The 22,549-nt window shown below is 50.4% G+C and overlaps 1 protein-coding gene across 1 annotated transcript; it reads left to right on the forward strand.

The window, feature by feature from the left end:
• Positions 1–4,566: 4,566 nt before the first annotated feature.
• IRF5 (interferon regulatory factor 5) lies at positions 4,567–17,682 on the forward strand. The gene is made up of 8 exons (XM_015825844.1): positions 4,567–4,740; positions 4,981–5,170; positions 8,699–8,745; positions 13,207–13,240; positions 13,874–14,194; positions 14,798–15,187; positions 15,931–16,049; positions 17,446–17,682. Exons 1-8 carry the CDS (start codon positions 4,567–4,569, stop codon positions 17,680–17,682), a joined length of 1,512 nt encoding a protein of 503 aa, XP_015681330.1.
• Positions 17,683–22,549: the final 4,867 nt, after the last annotated feature.

A 22,549-nucleotide genomic window follows, 5' to 3' on the forward strand; every position in this document is an offset into this window, starting at 1 on the left:
AAGTTTTGAACTGATAGGCCCAGAATTGGTTCCTCGCCCTGACATAAGATCTGGTCAGTTTCAAATAGAACAGATTGATTCCTTTCGGTACTCTGTGCCGCCGCGTCCTTTTTTGTCCTAAAGAAGTACTCAAAAAAATAAAAAATAGTAATAATAATTATTTTACACTCTTTTGAATCTTTACTTCAGGGTTTCCATTCTGAGTCAAGATATTTTCCCCCAGGGCAGTCCCTTGTCGGTGTGTTTGTGTGTGTGTGTTTGCTTGAAGACGGTTGTGGGAGCCACAATTCGTAACTGTAAGGAGGAGAAACCAAGTTGATGGTGGAAAAAAACCCAGTTCTGTATAATTAGCTGCAGTATCAGTCGAAGCTGTTAACTAGATTTCAAGGTTAAGTATTCTTGGCTGATCCCTGCATCTCTAGACTGACTTTTTTCGTAGTTGCTGAACCTGAATTTTGGGTTCCGGCAAAATTTCCCCTTTCTGCTCGCGGGGACGCATTTTTTTCTGTCGTAGCCGAGTTGAGAACAAGATTTGAATCGTGCCGCGTTTCTGTGAGAAGACCAGCTATCGGTTTGGCCCCATGTCCTTGAAACTTGGGGGTTTGAAGATGAGAGGACTTCAACTCCCAGAATTCCTTAGCCAGCTTGTTTTAAAATGGATGATCTTCAACTCCCAGAATTCCCCAGCCAGCATGCTTCAAGATGGGTGGACTGGGGAATTCTGGGAGTTGAAGATCAGCCATTTTAAAACAAGCTGGTTAAGGAATTCTGGGAGCTGAAGTCCACTCATCTTAAAGCAGGCTGGCTGGGGAATTCTGGGAACTGAAGACCGGCCATCTTAAAGCAGGCCGGCTGGGGAATTCTGGGTATTGAAGTCCACCCATCTTAAAGCATGCCGGCTAGGAAATTCTGGGAGCTGAAGTTCATCCATCTTAAAGCAGCCCGGCTGGGGAATTCTGGGAGTTGAAGTCTACCCATCTTAAAACGTGGTTTAAGAGGAGATCAGCCTATTCTCCAAGGCACTGGAGGGCAATAAGCAACCGATAGAAACTCATCAAGGAGAGAAGCAACCTGGAACTAAGGAGAAATTTCCTGACAGTGAGAACAATTAATCAGTGGAACTGCTTGCCACCAGAAGTTGTGAATGCTCCAACACTGGAGGTTTTCTAGACGAGATTGGACAGCCATTTGTCTGAAATGGCATAGGCTGGCAGGGGTGGGCAACCTTGGACTTCAACTCCCAGAATTCCGGAGTCAGCATGGCTGGTTCAGGAATTCTGGGCATTGAAGTCCACAAGTCATAAAAGAGCCACGGTTGCCTACCCCTGGATAGGGTCTCCTGCTCGAGCAGGGGGTTGGACTAGAAGACCTCCGAGGTCCTTCCGAACTCTGTGTTCTCTGTTCAATCCAAGAGGCGCTCTTTGCAGCCGAGGTTAGTCAGCTGCAAAAGCTGCTCACCGGTGGCTCGGCGAGCGTGGCTGAGACAGGTGAGTGGGCAGCCGAGCGCCCAAAGGAAGCCACGGGGGATACATCTCTGGAAGACGGTGCTCCCGGGCTGAGCATCCCGTTGCATCCGGCTGGGTTTGCGACAGAGCAGTGAAGGACTGGCCCTGCCCCACTGACTCGTGGGTGGCGTGGTCCCACCCGTGGAACCAGAATCCGAGGCTTTGCAACATCCAGGGCGATCAGTCATCGCCACATCAAAGAAAATGGGTGGATGCTTTTTATTTATTTATCTGTCTATCAGCCAAAAGAGACTCTGGGCAGCGTCCAGCCGTGGAGGAAAACAATAAATATATTAAAAGCAGTCGCGGTTAAGAAATAGGAAAACAACCCTTATTAAAAGTAATTAAAAATTGCAAAAGGGGAATCACATGACCTGGGGACACTGCGACTGTCGTAAATAATAATAATAATAATAATAATAATAATAATAATAATAATAATAATAATAATAGTCAATTGCAAAAGGCGGCCTTACTAGGAACTGCTTCCATCCTGCGACGAGATCTGTAATAGCATCAAACATCCACATCTGCCTATCCCAGGTCCTGGGTAAGGACTCGATAGGTAGACAAATGCCAAATCCAGTCTGAACATCTGGCTGGCTGTGCGATGATCCATAATAATAATAATAATAATATAAGATGATGATGATGATGATGATGATGATGATGATGATGATGATGATGATGATGATGATGATGATAATAATAATAATAATAATAATAATAATAATAATAATAATAATAATAATAATAATAAAGTTGGAAGGGACCTTGGAGGTCTTCTAGTCCAACCCCCTGCTCAGGCAGGAGACCCTCTACCATTTCAGAAGAATGGCTGTCCAGTCTCTTCTTAAAAACTTCCAGTGTTGGAGCATTCACCCCTTCTGGAGGCAAGGAGTTCCACTGGTTCATTGTTCTAACTGTCAGGAAATTTCCCCTTATATGCTCGTTGCCAAGTGTCCGAATTTTTGATCAAGTGGCCGTAGGGACGCTTCAACGGTCGTTAAGCGCAAAACCTGGTCGTAAGTCACATTTTTCAGCGCCCTTGTAACTTTGGTTACTAAACCGCCTGTATTCCTTTCCCATCCCCAGGAAGCAGGAGCCACGTGAGTGAGGGCGGGGGGGGGGCTCGATTTGGAAAGAGTTAGGGCAGAAAATGTCATGTTTGCTTGTCCGTTTATCGTCATTTACCCTCCTCATTCTAGCCATTGTTTAACCACGGCAGGATGAAGGCTTCTTCCGCCTGTCTCCAACCGATAACGGTCCTGACCTTTCTTTTCCCAGCTGGGCCCCGCCATATTTGGCTGCTGTGGTCACTCCGTCTCGTTTTGGGTCTCTTTCATGGTCACGTTTTGATCGAGTGGGATCCGTTTTATGTCTGCTAGGAGATCAGCCCGTTTCCCTTGCAATTCTTTGACTCAGTTGGTGGCCTTGTATATTTTCGTTTCTTCTCTAATCCAGAGGTCCCCAACCTTTGGGGCACCAGGGATCACCGGTTCCGTGGAGAGAGGTTTTTCCCGCGGACCGGAGGGCGCGTGGTTTTGTGTGCTGCCTGCATCCTGTGGGATGGGGCTTTCTTTGTTTGTGCGGACCGGTTGCTGGCATGCCGCGGACCGGTACAGGTCCATGGACCAGGTGTTGGGGACCCCTGCTCTAATCCACGTGCGGGTCTTTCTACCTTGTCTTGTGATGCCGAGCAGGCCTCTTTCCGTGGCTCTGTAGCTTTTGCTACGATTGTGAGGTTAGTGTCCACATTTTGTCGGCATATGTAGAGAGTAGGTAGCACCACACTGATCGAAAACTTTTGGGGCATCAGGGGAGGCCGTTCTTGACAATGACATCTAGCTTGCCGAATGCCTGCCAACCACATTTAACACGCTGTTCAGTTTCCTTATTGTATCACCTTCCACCAAGATCCGTTGGCTGAGCGTATACGTAGCGGTCTACTACAGTGGTTCTCAACCTGTGGGTCGGGACCCCATTTGGGGTCGATCGACCATTTCATGGGGGTCGCCAAGCAAGGCTGTCCGCCATTTTTTTTGTCTGCCATTTTTTTTGTCCTCCATTTTTTTCCCCCCTTTTCCGGCGGGTGCCTTACCTCCCTTGGGCTGGGCCAGCTGGTGGTCAGCCTGCTCCGTCTCTGCCGCTTGCCACCTACGCCTTGGCCAGCGCAGGGGGCGGAACCACGCATGCGTGGCGCTCCCGAGCAGGGAAATTCCTTGATTTACGACCGGTTGGGTAGTCCTCGACTTACGACCGGTTTAGTCCTCGACTTACGACCAGTTTAGTCCTCGACTTACGACCGGTTGGGGTCATGGCATTAAAAAGGTTGAGAACCACTGGTCTACTACGTCTAGTTCTTCTCCAGATATAAATTTTTCTTTCTTTCTTTAATGAATTGATTAAACGTGACCTGGCCTCTTTTTCAGGTGTATTTATTAAGCCCAAGGGTTATCCTGCTTTGCGCTGTTCTTGTGTCTTTGTAGCTCTTGTGAGAAGAGAACAACGTCATCCGCAAATCTGAAGTGGTTCGTTTCTCAAACTTTTCAAAACGCTGGAGGATGTGTGTGTGTGTGTGTGTGTGTGTGTGTGTGTGTGTGTGTGTGTGTGTGTGCATTGGGTGCTTTTAATTTGCTTGGTCGTCTTCGGTAGAGGAGCAAATTTTGTGGGTGCTGGAGGTCATGGGTCACTTGAATAAAAAGGAGGGAATTTGCCGCTCGTTCCCGCAGCTGGATCAACCTACGATCCAAACCATGGTCTCATCGTGGCTTCCTTCCCTCCTTCCTTCCAAGCGTCCAGGCGATTGAGGGTCCCGATGGATGGAGGCTCCCCCAAATCAGCCCCTTGAAATCTCACTCATTGTTGGAGGGGTGGGGGACGCTGCTGAACCCGGCAGCTGGACTGCAGCCTCTGAATCCTTCGGGACCGCCCCTGGCCGGTGTTCCTTGGAAGACACTATTTGCTGCTTCCAGTTTTTGGTTCCGGCTCCTGATTCCTTCTCGGCTTCTCCTTCCAGGCCAGGCCCTTCGACGGGGGAGTTGGGTGGGGGGGCTGAAGCATGAACCCCCACCCGCGGCGCATCCGCCTGAAGCCCTGGCTGGTGGCCCAGGTGAACAGCGGCCAGTATCCGGGTCTGCGCTGGGTGGACGCGGAGCAGAAGCGGTTTTGCATCCCCTGGCGCCACGCCACTCGGCACGTGCCCTGCCAGGATGACGAGAACACCATCTTTAAGGTGACCTCAAGGGGGAAGAGGGCAGGCTGGGGTTCAAGTTGCCTGGGCACAACTTTTTTTGGGGTGGTGGTGGCGTGGAAGAGGAACTGCCAAGGTTTAAGTTGACTCCTTGGGTCATCCTTTGCGAGATAGGGAGACAGAAGTGGCCAGAATGGAGATTTTCGTGACATTTTAGACTGGCCAAGAATAACAACAACACAATGACAGATGGGACCTCAAGTTTCTTTCTCGCGCGGACAGGCCTGGGCCAAAGAGACGGGCAAATACAACGAGGGCGTGGACGAGCCGGATCCGGCCAAGTGGAAGGCCAACCTGCGCTGCGCCCTCAACAAAAGCCGAGAGTTCAGCCTGATCTACGACGGGACCAAGGACACGCCCATGCAGCCCTACAAGATTTACGAGGTCTGCGACGCACCCCTGCCCAACGGAGGTACCCGCTGCTTTTGCCATTTCGCGGCTTTGTCCCCCAACTGGGCGCATATGGGGACCCGTGGATTCTACGCTGCCCCACTGCAAGAGGTCCCCCTCCACCCACACACCCAAAAGGTTGTAGAGATTCCTGCATGGAAGTTATGCTCATAACACACACACACCACCTCTCTCTCCTTTCCTTCACCTCCTCTTCCTCCTCCTCTTCCTCCTTTATCTTCCTTCCTCTCTCCCAGCCCTCTTTCTTCCTTCCTTCCTTCCTTCCTTCCTTCCTTCCTTCCTTCCTTCCTTCCTTCCTTCCTTCCTTCCTTTCTTTCTTTCTTCCCTCCCTTTTCTTCCCTTTCCTCTTCCCTTCTCTTCTCCCTCCTTTCTCTTCCCTTTCTTCCTTCTTCTCCCTCTTTTCCTTCTCTCCTTCCTTCCTATTTTCTCCTTCCTTCCTCCCTCCCTCTCTCCTTCCCTCTCTCCCTTCCTTCCTTCCTTCTTTCTCTTTCTTTCTTCCTTTTCTTTTTCTTTCTTTTTCTTCTTTCCTTTCTTTTTTTCTTTTCTCTCTCTCTTCTTTCTTTCTCTTTCTTTCTTTCTTTCTTCCTTTCTTTTTCTTTCTTTTCTTCTTTCTTTTTTTTCTTTTCTTCTTTCTTTTCTTTTCTTCTTTCTTTTCTTTTCTTCTTTCTTTTCTTCTTTCCTTTCTTCTCTCTCTCTCTCTCTCTCTGTCTCTCTCTCTGTCTCTCTTTCCTCCTCCTCCTCCTCCTCTCTCCTCTGCTCATTATTGTCTGCTCAGACATGTTGGGCAGGTTCTGGAAGAGCTATGAAACCTGCCGATCCTGATGGGTCGAGGGCCTTCTTCTCCCTCTTTCGGCTCTATCCAGGCTCTCCAATAGAGGCGCAGGCTGTTCTCCTTCCCGACCGCTTCGGCCTCTCCCATCCCCTGCAGCCTTTCAGAACTCAAAACAGACAAAATGGCCGCAGCAAAACTCCCACCCAGAGATTCCCTCTCCGTCTAACATTCCTTTCCTCCATTTCTTTCCTCTCTGGATTGGAAACCAGGCAGCATTTTATTATCCACGGCCCAATCAAAGGGCTGATTCAGTTAGTCCTCGACTTACAACCGTTCGTTTAGTGACCGTTCAGAGTTACAACAGTACCGAAAAAAAAGGGGACACGACTGTTCCTCACACGTACGACCTTTGCGGCGTTCCCCAAAGTCACGTGATGCAACTGACTCATCTGTATGACGGTCGCAGCGTCCCGGTGTCACGTGATCCCCTTTTGCCACCTCCCGAGGAGCAAAGTCAACGGGGAAGCCGAATTCGCTTAACGACGGCGTCACTAACTTAACAACTGCACTGATTCGCCTCACAGCCGTGGCAGGAAAGGTCATAAAACGGGGCAAAACTCACTTAGCCGTTGTCTCGGCTCAATTGTGGTCGTAAGTCGAGGACTTAAAAAGAGGGTTAAACCCCCTCTCAAAAGGAGCCTTGCTCAAAAGGTTATTTGGGCTCTTTCTAAATACATGTAGGATGTAGGATAAGGAGTTGAAGGATCGAGGAGCAGCTGATCTGAGGGGGGGCACTTTTACTTCTTGTTTTTTTCTGTGCCCTTTCACCGGGTTGCGTTTTCCGTGCCAAATCCTCGCCCGGAGTCAGAGGTGAGTTGCGACAGGTGGATAAGCCCACCTGTGTTCCCAACCACTTCCCCAAAGTGCTTTTTCCCAAAGGCAGCTGGACGTTCTTGGGTTTTATTTTTGCCTTGAAGGGGTCTCACTTCTCATCCGAAAAACTTCTTTAGTTCTGCTGGGCTGCACTCACAGAGGGACAGAACCAAGATCAGGTGAAGGGTTAATACCACTTTACAAGGCCTTGGTAAGGCCACACTTGGAATACTGCATCCAGTTTTGGTCACCACGATGTAAAAAAGATGCTGAGACTCTAGAAAGAGTACAGAGAAGAGCAACAAAGATGATCAGAGGGCTGGAGGCTAAAATATATAAGGAACGGTTGCAGGAATTGGGTATGTCTAGTTTAACGAAGAGAAGGACGAGGGGGGACATGATAGCAGCCTTCCAGTATCTCAGGGGCTGCCCCAAAGAAGAGGGAGTCAAGCTATTCTCCAAAGCACCCGAAGGCAGGACAAGAAGCAATGGATGGAAACTAACCAAGGAGAGAAGCAACCTAGAACTAAGGAGAAACTTCCTGACAATGAGGACAATTAACCAGGGGAACCACCTGCCTCCAGAAGCGGTGAATGCTCCAACACTGGAAGTTTTTAAGAAGAGACTGGACAGCCATTTGTCCGAAATGGTATAGACCAGGGGTAGGCAACTTTGGCTCTTTTATAACTGGTGGACTTCAACTCCCAGAATTCCTGAGCCAGCCATGCTGAGGGGAAAGGGAGAGGCTTCCATGCTTAGCCATGCTGGCTCAGGAATTCTGGGAGTTGAAGTCCACCAGTCATGAGGGGGCCAAAGTTTCCCTCATGCTGGCTCAGGAATTCTGGGAGCTGTCATCCACGAGTCATAAAAGAGCCAAAGTTGCCTACCCCTGGTATAGGATTTCCTGCCTGAGCAGGGGGTTGGACTAGATGACCTCCAAGGTCCCTTCCAACTTTTTATTATTATTATTATTATTATTATTATTATTATTATTATTATTATTATTATTATTAATAATAATAATAATTATTATTATTATTACTACTACTACTACTACTACTATTACTATTATTATTAATATTCTGCACAAACTGCTAGAACTGAAGAGGCTTCTTGGATGAGAAGCAAAACTGCTTCAAGGGAAAAACAAACCACGTCCAGTTGCCTTTGGGACAACCTGGTGGACTGAGAATCTCCACAGACATTTAATGGCCGCTTGTTAAAACTCGCCTCGTCCTTCATCCGGGATTCCTGGTTCGAGAGACGGCTTGGTGGATATTCTCACGCTGGCTGTGATGTGGGGAGGGAGGGAGGGACTGTCAGACCTGCCACAATCTCTAAATCTCCACATAGGAACAATCCTTGGCTCCCTTTGTTGAGAAACGGAAGTTTAGTTTATTAGAGGTCGAGTGTGTTTGCAGCGTTGCACGACCAGAACTGAGAATCGCGCGCCCAAATCCCCAAATTCTACTTTTCCCTCCCTTCACTTTCTCTCGTCTACCCTGCTGTAACCAACCAGGATCAGGCAAAATGTTTTCATCACGGTCGGTCCAAGCGTGCTGTTTGGTATGCGGTTTTTTTCTTCTCCCAGCCGGGAGGCCTTGAGGCAGCATCTCGAGCCAATACAGCATTTACTTCCGCTTCCCCAAGCATCCCGCCCTTCCTTCTTGCTCCCCACAGTTCGTGGCAGCCTGTCACCGCATAGCTGCGAAGCCCAGGCAAGCACCAGGTGGCAACTAACCGGGATACCACGTAGGGAAGTCCCCAGTCCTTGTCCTTAACGTTTGTGAGGACCCCTGGGCTCAGGAGACAACACACCTGCAGCCCTTACGACAATGTAAAACTCGGAAGAACGCTCCGTTAACCCTCTGCTTTTGTCTTCAGAGAGCTTTGCTGGAGAAGAGCTGGTGGGATGTGAAGAAGAGGAAGAGGTGAGATCTGGGGTCTTCCTAGCCTTCTTTGGGGCAGATCTAAGGGGGTGTTGGTGTTGTTGTTTTTGCACTCCATGTGGAAAATAGCACAAGAATATAGATTGGTGTCCGTTAGACTTGCGGGTATGATCTTCTGTGCCGGGCTCGGCTGGTGTCATGAGAGGAAAGATTCCCCAGTTGTGTCTCTGCGTCTCGATCCTGCTGTGTTTAGCACTCTGCAAACCACCTTCAAACCAGCATGCTCAAGAGTTCCCCTCTGTTGTTGGGGCTAAACTCCAGGTCATCTGGGTTTGGCTCTAATCTTGGATCTGTTTTTTATTTATTTATTTAGTATTATATTTTTGTGCACCGCCCAAATCCCTCTGTGCGGGAGACGGGTGGTTCCAAAATGAGAGAGAGAGAGATAATATAGATTAAGATTGAGAGAGGGAGGGAGGGAGGGAGGGGGGGAGAGAGGGGTAGGGGGAGAGAGAAAGGATCCATAGAGAGGCTGGAGAGATAGCTGTAGAGAGGGTGATGGAGATGGAGATTAGAGAGAGAGGGAGAGAGAGATGATAAATACATAGGCTGGATCAATAGATAAATAGAGATGGACAGCTAGAAAGATAGAGGTAGATAAATGCATTTATTTGAATTTATTTATTTAAATATTTACAAAATTTTATTTCAATAAAAATACATTTAAATGAACGGATTTATCTGCTAGAAATGGGAAGCCAGAGTTGAAAGACATGAAGTTTGACATAGTCCTTCGGCCGATTTAGAAACCTCCCTCTCTCTCTCTCACTCTGTCTCTCTCCCTCCCTCCCTCTCCCTCCTTTCCCCTCTCTTCCTCTCTCTCTCCCTCCCTCCCTCTCCCTCTCCCTCCTGCCCTCTCTCCCTTTCTCCCTTTCTCTCCCTCCCTCGCTCCCCTTCCCTCTCTCTCTCCTTCTCCCTCTCTCCCTCCCTCCCCCTCCCTCCCTTTCTCCCTCCTTCCCTCTCCCTCCCTCCCTCTCCCTCGCTCCCCTTCCCTCTCACTCCTTCCCTCTCTCCCTCTCCGTCCTTCCCTCCCTCTCCCTCCCTCTCCGTCCTTCCCTCNCCCAACCACTTCCCCAAAGTGCTTTTTCCCAAAGGCAGCTGGACGTTCTTGGGTTTTATTTTTGCCTTGAAGGGGTCTCACTTCTCATCCGAAAAACTTCTTTAGTTCTGCTGGGCTGCACTCACAGAGGGACAGAACCAAGATCAGGTGAAGGGTTAATACCACTTTACAAGGCCTTGGTAAGGCCACACTTGGAATATTGCGTCCAGTTTTGGTCACCACGATGTAAAAAAGATGCTGAGACTCTGGAAAGAGTACAGAGAAGAGCAACAAAGATGATCAGGGGACTGGAGGCTAAAACATATAAGGAACGGTTGCTGGAATTGGGAATGTCTAGTTTAACGAAGAGAAGGACGAGGGGGGACAGGATAGCAGCCTTCCAGTATCTCAGGGGCTGCCCCAAAGAAGAGGGAGTCAAGCTATTCTCCAAAGCACCCGAAGGCAGGAGAAGAAGCAATGGATGGAAACTAACCGAGGAGAGAAGCAACCTGGAACTAAGGAGAAACTTCCTAACAGTTAGAACAATTAACCAGTGGAACTACCTGCCTCCAGAAGCGGTGAATGCTCCAACACTGGAAGTTTTTAAGAAAAGACTGGACAGCCACTTGTCTGGAATGGTGTAGGGCAGGGGTAGGCAACTTTGGCTCTTTTATAACTGGTGGACTTCAACTCCCAGAATTCCTGAGCCAGCCATGCTGAGGGGAAAGGGAGAGGCTTCCATGCTTAGCCATGCTGGCTCAGGAATTCTGGGAGTTGAAGTCCACCAGTCATGAGGGGGCCAAAGTTTCCCTCATGCTGGCTCAGGAATTCTGGGAGCTGTCATCCACGAGTCATAAAAGAGCCAAGGTTGCCTATCCCTGGTATAGGGTTTCCTGCCTGAGCAGAGGGTTGGACTAGATGACCTCCAAGGTCCCTTCCAACTTTTTATTACTATTATCATCATCATTATTATTACTATTACTACTACTACTACTACTACTACTACTACTATTATTATTATTATTATTATTATTATTATTATTATTATTATTATTCTGCACAAACTGCTAGAACTGAGGAGGCTTCTTGGATGAGAAGCGAAAGCTCTTCAAGGGAAAACCAAACCACGTCCAGTTGCCTTTTGAGGGGGGGGGAAGCACCTTTGGGACAACCTGGTGGACTGAGAATCTCCACGGACATTTCATGGCCGCTTGTTAAAACTCGCCTCGTCCTTCATCCGGGATTCCTGGCTTGACAACAGAGGCCTTGGTGGATATTCTCACGCTGGCTGTGATGTGCGGAGGGAGGGAGGGACTGTCAGACCTGCCACAATCTCTAAATCTCCACATAGGAACAATCCTTGGCTCCCTTTGTTGAGAAACGGAAGTTTAGTTTATTAGAGGTCGAGTGTGTTTGCAGCGTTGCACGACCAGAACTGAGAATCGCGCGCCCAAATCCCTAAATTCTACTTTTCCCTCCCTTCACTTTCTCTCCTTGTCTGTCCCGCCGTAACCAACCAGGATCAGGCAAAATGTTTCCATTGCGGTCAGTCCAAGCGTGCCGTTTGGTACGCGGCCTTTTTCTTCTCCCAGCCGGGAGGCCTTGAGGCAGCATCTCCAGGCAATACAGCATTTACTTCCGCTTCCCCAAGTATCCCGCCCTTCCTTCTTGCTCCCCACAGTTCGTGGCAGCCTGTCACCGCATAGCTGCGAAGCCCAGGCAAGCATCAGGTGGCAACTAACCGGGATACCACGTAGGGAAGTCCCCAGTCCTTGTCCTTAACGTTTGTGAGGACCCCTGGGCTCAGGAGACAACACACCTGCAACCCTTACGACAATGTAAAACTCGGAAGAACGCTCCGTTAACCCTCTGATTTTGTCTTCAGAGAGCTTTGCTGGAGAAGAGCTGGTGGGATGTGAAGAAGAGGAAGAGGTGAGATCTGGGGTCTTCTTGGCCTTCTTTGGGGGCAGATCTAAGGGGGTGTTGTTGTTTTTTTGCACTCCATGTGGAAAATAGCACAAGGATATAGATTGGTGTCCGTTAGACTTGCGGGTATGACCTTCTGTGCCGGGCTCGGCTGGTGTCACGAGAGGAAAGATTCCCCAGTTGTGTCTCTGCGTCTCGATCCTGCTGTATTTAGCACTCGGCAAACCACCTTCAAACCAGCATGCTCAAGAGTTCCCCTCTGTTGTTGGGGCTAAACTCCAGGTCACCTGGGTTTGACTCTAATCTTGGATCTGTTTCTTATTTATTTATTTAGTATTATATTTTTGTACACCGCCCAGATCCCTCTGAGCGGGAGATGGGGGGTTCCAAAATGAGAGAGAGAGAGAGATGATATAGATTAAGATTGAGAGAGGGAGGGAGAGAGGGGGAGAGAGGATCCATAGAGAGGCTGGAGAGATAGCTGTAGAGAGGGTGATGGAGATGGAGATTAGAGAGAGAGGGAGAGAGAGATGATAAATACATAGGCTGGATCAACAGATAAATAGAGATGGACAGCTAGAAAGATAGAGGTAGATAAATGCATTTATTTGAATTTATTTATTTAAATATTTACAAAATTTTATTTCAATAAAAATACATTTAAATGAACGGATTTATCTGCTAGAAATGGGAAGCCAGAGTTGAAAGACATGAAGTTTGATGTAGTCCTTTGGCCGATTTAGAAACCTCCCTCTCTCTCTCTCTCTCTCCCTCCCTCCCTCTCCCTCCTTTCCCCTCTCCTCCCCTCTCTCCCTCCCTCCCTCTTCCTCTCTCTCCCTCTCCCTCCCGCCCTCTCTCCCTCTTTCTCCCTTTCTCTCCCTCCCTCTCCCCTTCCCTCTCTCCCTCCCTTTCTCCCTCCTTCCCTCTCCCTCCCTCTCCGTCCTTCCCTCCCTCTCCCTCCCTCTCTCCTTCCCTCTCTCTCTCCTTCTCCCCTCTCCCTCCCTCCCTCTCCCTCTCTCTCTCTCTCTCATCTATCCATCCCATTGGGGAATGCATTCATAAATGTATAAGTAAAAACTGGGAAATAATATAAAGAAATGTACTTAAATTTATTTTACTTACAATTTAAATAAATTGATTTAAATTATTTTTTAATTTTTTACTTATACCTTAATCAATGCATTCCCCAATGGGATGGATAGATGAGGGAGAGAGAGAGGGAGGGGGAGAGAGATGGGTTACTTTCTAAATTGGCAAAAGGCCCCTCGCCCCTTCCCGCCGAGGCTTCCCTCCCTCAGCACGGTAGACCTGTCTTGGGCATGGGTGCTCCATTCCAGGGGTGAGAAGTGGGGCAGCCCCTTTGCTTTGCCTTCGGCCCCTCCCTGGGTCAGGCGCTCTGCCCCTCCAGCTCGACCGTTCCTCCAGGTGGGACGTCTTCAGTTTCCCGTCACTGATTTTGCTTTTTCCTTTGATTGCAGCTGCAGAAAATGATGCCCACCTTGAGAATCGCAGGTGGGTTCTTGGCAGCCCCCAGAAGAGGGCAGGGGGGGGCAGCCTGGAGGGAGGGGCAGGGCTCCAACGTCTTTCTAAAGAAGAGCCAGTTTCGTGTAGTGGTTAGGATGCTGGCCTAGAAACCAGGAGACGGTGAGTTCTAGTCCCACTTTAAGCATGAAAGCTACCTAGGTGACTTTGGGCCAATCACCAGGAGACGGTGAGTTCTAGTCTTGCCTTAGGCACGAAAGCCGGCTGGGTGACTTTGGGCCAATCACCAGGAGACAGGGAGTTCTAGTCCCAAGTTTGGAATGAAAGTCAGCTGGGTGACGTTGGGACAATCACCAGGCGACGGTGAGTTCTAGTCCTACCTTAGGCGTGAAAACCAGCTAGGTGATTTGATCCAGTTCCTTTGTCTCAGCCCAGCCCACCTCATAGGGTCGTTGTGGTGGGGAAAAGAGGAGGAAGAAAGAGAATTAACGTATGTTGAGTTCCTCATACAGTAATAAAGGTGGGATATAAATCACGCCCAAAAACAGAGCTGCCTTCGGACCGTTCCCCCCCCCCCCGTATGGAAACCACCCCCTTGCAATCCTTCCGTTTTGACCCAGTTTCCTGGGTCGCTCCCTACAGTGTCCGGTTCTCTCCTTTCAGATCCGTCGCACGTGGCAGAACCCCTGCCCCCCTACCCGTGGCTCAAGCAAGAGACCCTCTACTCCAACCCGTGCGCCAACGGGACCTTCCCCCACTTGGAGGTGGGGCCTGTACCCCCGGCACCGGCGCCCGTGGGGGCCTTCGCGGTAGGAGGGGAGCCTCCGGTGCCCAGCTTTGCCGAATCTGCGAGCCGGATGTCGCTGGTGCCGGAGAGCATGTCCATGTCAGGCAGCCTGGCGCCTCTGCCCCAGGGGGACTGTCCGGGAGCGCCCGTGGAGCAGTTCATCCCGAATTTATTGATCAGCCCGCACATGCTGCCACGTAAGCACTTTTAGGGGCGTGCACCATGGGAATGGGGAGATGGGAAGTGGGGTCCTCTGTTGGCTGCGTTCATACGACCCACTTCAGCTGTCGCATTTGCACCGAACGCCTACGTCGGCTTGCCACCCAGGTGGTCCTCATCTTACAAGCGTCCGCTTAGTGACCGTTCAAAGTTACAACGGCACTGAAAAAGGGACAGGGCAGTTTTTCACACTTACGACCCCACGGGACGCTGCAACCGGCACCAGTACATGCCAGTTGCCGAGCCTCTGAATTTTGATCACGTGACCACCGGGATGTTGCGACGGTCGTACGTGTGAAAAACGGTCCTAAGTCACTTTTTTTTCAGTGCCCTTGTAACTTTGAGCGGTCAGTAAAGGAACTGTCGTAAGTCGAGGACAATCTTAAACTCACTGAGAAGTACTTCGCACCGTTGCGGCTGCCATCTTGACTTTTTGGACCGTACCTTGCAGACTCCCCCCGCCCACAAGGCTTTGAGTTTGGGGGGGCTCACCCTTCCCAGTTGCTCCTCTGTGACCCTCACCAATGTCCTGCTTCCCCTTTGACCCTCCGTGTCGTCTCCTCCTCCTCTTCCTCCTCCAGTGACCGACCTGGAGATCAAATTCCAGTACCGCGGACGTCCGGTGGGGGCCCTGACCATCAGCAACCCCCAGGGCTGTCGCCTCTTCCACAGCCACCTGGAGCCCACCCAGGAGCAGGTGGAACTCTTCGGCCCGGTGACGCTGGAGCAGGTCCGCTTCCCCAGCGCCGAGGCCGTCCCCAACGAGAAGCAGCGCTACTACACCCACCAGCTACTCGACGTCCTGGACCGGGGTCTGATCCTGGAGCTGCAAGGCCAGGACATTTACGCCATCCGCTTGTGCCAATGTAAAGTCTTCTGGACCGGCCCGTGTGCCGGACAGCTGCCCGGGCCCAATCCTATCGAGCGGGAGAAGAAGGTCAAACTTTTTAGCCTGGAGAATTTCCTCAACGGTGAGACGAGGGTCTTCGTCCGGGTGTTGGGGCCGCTGGGAAGAGGAGGATGGGCTTTGTAGTTTCACCCCACCCCGGAGACAGTCAGGAGGGAGAGTTGGGGAATGGAGATTCTCCTTCAGGGTGGAGAAGACGTTGGTTTTGTGTTGACAGGTTTTGAAGAGTCGTAGACAAGACTGTGTCGTGTTAGAATGGTGTTTTGAACCTGGGCAACTTTAAGACTTGTGGACTTCAACTCCCAGAATTCCCTAGCCAACATGGATGGCTGAGGAATCCTGGGAGTTGAAGTCCACAAGTCTCAAAGTTGCCAAGTTTTAGAGAGGCCTGATTCAGAGCAGTGTCTCTCAACCTTGGGAACTTTAAGAGGGGAGGACTTCAACTCCCAGAATCCCCCAGCCCGCAGGGACGGCTGAGGAATCCTGGGAGTTGAAGTCCACAAGTCTTAAAGTAGCCAGGTGTCTCTCAACCTTGGCAACTTTGAAGACTTGTGGACTTCAACTCCCAGAATCCCCTAGCCTGCATGGATGGTAGAGGAATCCTGGGAGTTGAAGTCCACAAGTCCAATTTCAGTTTCCCTTTGGATACAGGCAGCTCTCCGCGATGGAATCACGGCTCTCCATGTCAAAATTTCACAGTTAGGAAGCACATTTTCCCCCCAATTTTTTCCCCCAAGTTTGCCTTCTGTTTCCCCCCCCCCTCTCACTGGGACATGTTTTTAAATTTTAATTTTTCCCTTCCTGCAGGACTCATCCTGTTCCAGAAAGGCCAGAGCCCGACGCCACCTCCCTATGAAATATTCTTCTGCTTTGGGGAAGAATGGCCCGATCGGAAGCCCAAGGAGAAAAAACTCATCACGGTCCAGGTGGGTTTATTTCGGGAGACCTGCTTTAGGTAAAAAGTCCAAAGTCCGCTGGCATTTTGGCAAGTTTACGGTTAGAGGCAGTCCTTGACTTACAACAGTTCATTTAGTGACCGTTCCAAGTTACGACGGTAGTGAAAAAAGTGACTTATCAGCACATTTCACACTTACGACCTTTGCAGCATCTCCCAGGGGCCACCTGATCAAAATTCGGACACTTGGAAACCGACTCGTATTTATGACGGTCGCAACGTCCCCGGGTTGTGTGTCACATGATCCCCTTTTGCCACCTTCTGACCAGCCGAGTCGATGGGGGAAGCCGGATTCGCTTAACGACCGTGTTACTGAGTTAACATCTTAAGATCTGCGGTGTTTCCACAACCGAGGCAAGAAAGGTTGTAAAACAGGGCACTAAATGAACCGTTGTAAAGTCGAGGACTGCCTGGAGTAGACTTTAGCAAATGGGAAGAGAGGAACTGAGCTGTCATTCACAACATCGGCTGCCTTTTAATCAAATCCACCGGCTGAAAAAAGGCCCTGGCAGACTTGAGGCCAGATGTGTAACTTGCACACACTTGCGTAGCCGGTTCACGCAATTCTAGAGGTGTGCAGGTCTTCCCTTGGGGCAGGGGTAGGCAACCTTGGCTCTTTTATGACTGGTGGACTTCAACTCCCAGAATTCCTCAGCCAGCCATGCTGAGGGGAAAGGGAGAGGTTTCCAAGCTGAGTCATGCTGGCTCAGGAATTCTGGGAGTTGAAGTCCACGAGTCATGAGGGGGCCATAGTTCCCCCATGCTGGCTCAGGAATTCTGGGAGTTGGTCCACAAGTCATAAAAGAGCCAAGGTTGCCTACCCCTGCCCTAGGCCTAGGCCGCTTTATGATTCGTGGACTTCAACTCCCAGAATTCCTGAGCCAGCCATGCTGAGGGGAAAGGGAGAGGTTTCCAAGCTGAGTCAGGCTGGCTCAGGAATTCTGGGAGTTGAAGTCCACGAGTCGTAAAAGAGTCAAGGTTGCCTACCCCTGGTCTAGGAGGCTCACCGCTTAGAACAGGAGGACTTAGGCCAGGGGTAGGCAACCTGGGCTCTTTTATGTCTTGTGGACTTCAACTCCCAGAATTCCTGAGCCAGCCTGGCTCAGCTCGGAAACCTCTCCCTTTCCCCTCAGCACGGCTGACTCAGGAATTCTGGGAGTTGAAGTCCACGAGTCATAAAAGAGCCCAGGTTGCCTACCCCTGCCTCGGGGCATCAAAAGGGCCTCTTTAAGCGCAATACTCTTCCGACTCGGTTGCTTTTAATGAGGTTTGAACTTCCAACTCCCAGAATCCTCCTGGCTGGGGGGATTCTGGGGTTGCCGGAGAACGGCAGCTGAGAAAAGCTCTCCTCCCCGTCTCACCCACAGGTTGTCCCCGTAGCCGCCCGGCTCCTTTTAGAAATGTTCTCCGGAGAGTTGTCCTGGTCGGCCGACAGCGTCCGCCTGCAGATCTCGCACCCGGACCTCAAGGACAAGATGGTTTCGCAATTCAAAGAACTGCATCAGCTCTGGCAAAACCAGCAAGGCATGCAGGTCGCCCAGCTGGAGCCGGGGGGACCCAGCAGCTGGGAAATGCAGACCGGGGGCAACAGCATGCAGCAGTGAGACCCTCCCCCTCCTCAAAGACCCCATCCGGTGGGATTTGGACAGCAGCCGCCCAAAGTCCAGCCAGGACCGTCTCCAATCGGCCTGACTCTGCCTGCCCCATTGAGCCATTCCAGGGGAGGGGGGCACGGGAAGGGGTCGCAAGCCCCTTGCAAGGAAATGGCTCCCCGTGACACACGGAGCCTGTTTTAGGGAAGTCCACGGGCACCCCAGAGGTCACTTAGAAGAGGAGGAGGAGGGCTGGGGAGCCTGCTGCAAAAAAAGAGAAGCCAGGAGACGTCGTTTGGGGTCGGCATGGAAAGAAAAACTTGAACTCTGAACCGAACCTGGCTTCGGTTCGGAAGAAACGGCGCTCCCGCTTTCTCGCCAGGATTGACGGCTAGAAGACCGGGATTAAGAGTTTTGGGGTCCCTGCTGGTTTGTAGGTTTGGGCCCCGGAGAAGGAAAAAAACCTGGGAGCCGAAATGAGGACCCCCACCCCACCCCTCCTTATTCTCAGCCCTTCCGCCATTGTGTCCATCGGAACGAGAGGGAAACACAGGAGCCTTCACGACTTAAAATGTTTTATCTTTTTAAGCGGAAAATATCCTCAACGGAGAAGTTGGCACAAGGACAAGGCAACTTTGAAAAGAAAGAGGACCGTGGTTTAAAAATTCCCAGGATTCAGAAAGCTGTTTAAATCCCAGAGCCTTTCAAGGCGCTGGCTGCGTTCTTTAAGCTCCCTCTTAAAGCTGTCCCATAAAATCCTAGGGCTGGGAGGGACCTCAGAGGCCTTCTAGTCCAACCCCCTGCTCAAGCAGACCCTGCGCCATCGTGTCCTCCTGACTCATCCCTATTTTGGAACCCTTTTCCCTAGAGGTTCCGGTTTAAGAGCAACCATCTAGTGCACGGGTAGGCAACCTTGGCTCTTTTATGACTGGTGGACTTCAACTCCCAGAATTCCTGAGCCAGCCATGCTGAAGGGGAAGGGAGAGGTTTCCAAGCTGAGCCACGCTGGCTCAGGAATTCTGGGAGTTGAAGTCCACGAGTCATGAGGGGGCCATAGTTCCCTCATGCTGGCTCAGGAATTCTGGGAGTTGAAGTCCACGAGTCATGAGGGGGCCATAGTTCCCTCATGCTGGCTCAGGAATTCTGAGAGTTGAAGTCCACGAGTCATAAAAGAGCCAAGGTTGCCTACCCCTGGTCTAGTTGGTATGATGGTTAGGATACAACTGAGCCCAACATTTGTTGCTAAGCGAGACAAACCAAGTGAGGTTTGTCTCATTTTGCAACCTTTTCTTTGCCCCGGTTGTTAAGTGAATCACTGCAGCTGTTAACTTAGTAACCCTGTTATAAAGTGAATCCGGCTTCCTCCCCATTTGACTTGGCTTGTCAGAAAGTCGCAAAAGAGGATCGCGTGACCCCGGGACAACCGACAGAAGTACACGCCAGTTGCCGAGCCTCTGAATTTTGATCACGTGACCCCGGGGGCACTGCTAACAGTCACAGGTGCGAAAAACAGTTGTCGTCGCTCTTCGTGTCGCCGTAACTTTGAACGGTCACTAAGCAAACCGTTGTAAGTCCGAAGACTACCCATAAATTGTTAAGAAAAGCAAGTCAATTTGGTAGCCCCTTTTTCCGACAGGAGGAATTTTGAGTTTTTTTATTCTTTTCATTCCAGCAGGGCGAATCCCTGTAGCCCCTCCCCTAAAGCCGGTGCTTCCCGAAACTTGGAAAATCCCCCAGCCCAAATGGAGTGAAAGTGGTTTCATTTGAGCCCACCCCCACCCTTTTCTCTGCACCCCCAAATTGGTTTGGAAGGAAGGAAATGGGAATAGACAGAAGATTCCCAAGTCCCCAAGGAATTCTTGGGGGAGTCGTTTAAGCGGAATATTTGAATAAAAAGCTTGATCCAGCCAGTGTGTCAAAGGCCGATTCCTTCATCGGTGGGATCCAGGGTTTGGCGCTGGGTGCGAAACAGTGCCAATGATCTCGGAAGGATCCCGAGACAAGAGTTTGGCTGGCTGATTCGGTTGGAAAAACGAGGAGTTTGTGAATTACATCTCAGCTTACAGCCACAATTCAGCCCAAACTTTCTGTCACTAAGCGAGATTCAGTGAGTTTTCTCGCCACGGTTGTTAAGCGAATCAGTGCAACTGTTAGGTTGTTAAGTGAATGGGGCTTCCCCCACTGACTTTGCTTATCGGAAGGTCGCCAAAGGGGATCACATGACCCCGGGAAGCTGCAACCGTCATACATAAGAACCGGTGGCCAAGTGGCCGGATTTTGATCACGTGATCCCGGGGAGGCTGCCAAGGTCGTAACTGTGAAAAAGAGTCGTAAGTTAAAGTCCACAAGTCTTTATATAGTTGCAAGTTTGGATACCCCTGGCCTAGGGTCTCCTGCTTGAGCAGGGGGTTGGACTAGGAGACCTCCAAGGTCCCTTCTAACAGTATTCTGATTGATTGGTCTAGGGCAGGGGTCTTCCAACTTGGCCCTTTGATGACTTGTGGACTTCAACTCCCAGCGTGCCTGGCTGAGGAATTCTGGGAGTTGAAGTCCACAAGTCATCAAAGGGCCAAGTTGGAAGACCCCTGCTCTAGGGTCTCCTGCTTCAGCAGGGGGTTGGACTAGAAGACCTCCAGGGTCCCTCCCGACTCTGCCATTCTAGTTTCCAGCTTGGGGTAACAGCCCAGTTGCTCAAGGTTGAACTATTTCTTCTTCACATTTCTGTCAAGATGTCTGCACTTCCCTGAAGCACCCCAAGGACTTTTTGTGTGTATGTGTGGGTCAGGGCAGATGGAAACGAGCAGCCCCGTTTGTGACTGAATCTTTGTGCCAGTGGCGTTTTTCCAGACCTGCAGAGACCCACCTGCGGTTTCTATCGGATGAGTAAGCCGATAGAAGAATTTTCCAAATAAAGGAATGGAGTGCCCTGTCCGGAAAACCTTTCAGCGGTGGCTAAATTCTCGTCCTTATTTCCCAAGGAATGGTGTTTCCGATCTCACTAATGCTTTCTGGTTAAATGGACTTGTTTGATGGAGGATATTTGTGGATCGGGGTTAAAATGTGGGGTCCTGGGTGCTCTCTGAGCTGGGTGGTTTTCTTGCAGACGTTTCATGACCCAACTAGGTAACATCATCAGTATTAGAAGGGAGTGGGGGTTTGTGGAGAGGAGAAAGAGAAGTGAGGAAGAGGAGGAGGAGGAGGAGGAGAAGGAGGAAGACTATGGGTCCTTGATGCTCTCTGAGCTGGGTGGTTTTCTTGCAGATGTTTCATGACCCAACTAGGTAACATCATCAGTATTAGAAGGGAGTGGGGGTTTGTGGAGAGGAGAAAGAGAAGTGAGGAGGAGGAGGAGGAGGAGGAGGAGGAGGAGGAGGAAGACTATGGGTCCTTGATGCTCTCTGAGCTGGGTGGTTTTCTTGCAGACGTTTCATGACCCAACTAGGGAACACCATCCGCGCACAGAGTGGGGTCTGCTTTTTCTTTCTCTGCAAGTGGCTGGCCCTCTCCGTGTACACGGGAGTCTTTTTGCTGCTTCATTGATTACACTGTTCTTTACTCTTGGGGCAGGGGAAGCCTCTAGCATGCAAACCCCTCTCCCTTCTAGCCCTGGTGATGTTACCTAGCTGGGTCATGAAATGCTTCCATCCAGGGCTGAGCCGGAAACCGACTAAGCTACGATGGCTTTTCCAACCTCTCCATCGGGAGCCGTCGCTTGACGCAGCCGAGAGAAAGCCGCGGGGTCCCGAAGACCCCCGTCCCGAAGCCACGACGATAAAACCGGCAGCCGACCGCGCAAAAACGCGCAAGAGAAAGTGAAACCCTCTTTTCACATGGGGGGGGAAACCGCCCGATCCTGGGCGAGCGCGCGACAAAAAGGCGCCGGAGACGACTAGCGTTCAACTGTTTTGTCCGTTTTTTATTTTTTATTTTTTAATTTTTTTTTTGTGGGGCTCCTTTCGCCCCTGGTTCTCGAGAGGGCTGCTCCCCTCCCCACCCCACCAGACGGAACGGGACCCCCACCCACCCCTCTTCCTGCCTTCGCGTTCGAATCCCGGCGCCGGATCTTTTTCACAAAATAATCTGCCTGCCCCGCCCTCGCCACAAATCTCTCCGGAAGCCCCTTTCCCCCCCTCCTGCTGTTTAAAAAAAAAAAAAAAAAAAAAGTCATCCCCAAACCGATTGAAACCAAATTCTCAGGAAAAAAAACCAACCAAAAAAAAAAACCACACCCCAAACCAAAAATCGGCTGAAAGAAAAGAAATATAGATGTGTGTATGTATATATATATATATATATAAAATATATATTATAACAGTTTTATCGAAAGAAGCCAGCACGTTGATGGGCGCGGGATAGACAGCCGGATCTTCCCGTCTTTCGTTCTGGGTGGAAAGGAGAAGGAGAACCGCAGCCTCGTCCTACCCACCCACCCACCCACTCAAAATGGGGAGAGGGTCTTCGGCCGCAGCTTCCGGCTTCTAGCGATCTTTCCTTTTTTGGGGGGGCGGGTGAGGAGGGGGGTCTCCTTGCAGCCCTGGGAAATGAACTGGCCCCAAACAAACCAAAGAAGCGTTTCTCGCTACCGACCCTGCCGGGTAGGCCGACTCCCGGTGCGGGTCGCGTTTTAAACCCCTCCCTCTCTCTCTCTACGGATTCTTTTTCATTTCACAGAAATTACATTTTTCGTTTCTCCCCCCAACCCTCCCTCCTCCTTTTTTTAAATTATTACTGGGGTTTTTTTGTGTTTTTATTCCCCCCCCCCCTTGACATTTCTTGCTAGGCCAAGCAAATTAGCTGTGGATGGTTTCGTGTTTGGGTGGATTTTTTTTTTAAAAAAACTTTTTTTATTGTTATCGTTATTTTCCTTTTTTTTTTTCTT

Source organism: Protobothrops mucrosquamatus, unplaced genomic scaffold (genome assembly GCF_001527695.2).
Source record: "Protobothrops mucrosquamatus isolate PMUCROS unplaced genomic scaffold, P.Mucros_1.0 scaffold2833, whole genome shotgun sequence".
Classification (NCBI taxonomy): domain Eukaryota; kingdom Metazoa; phylum Chordata; class Lepidosauria; order Squamata; family Viperidae; genus Protobothrops; species Protobothrops mucrosquamatus.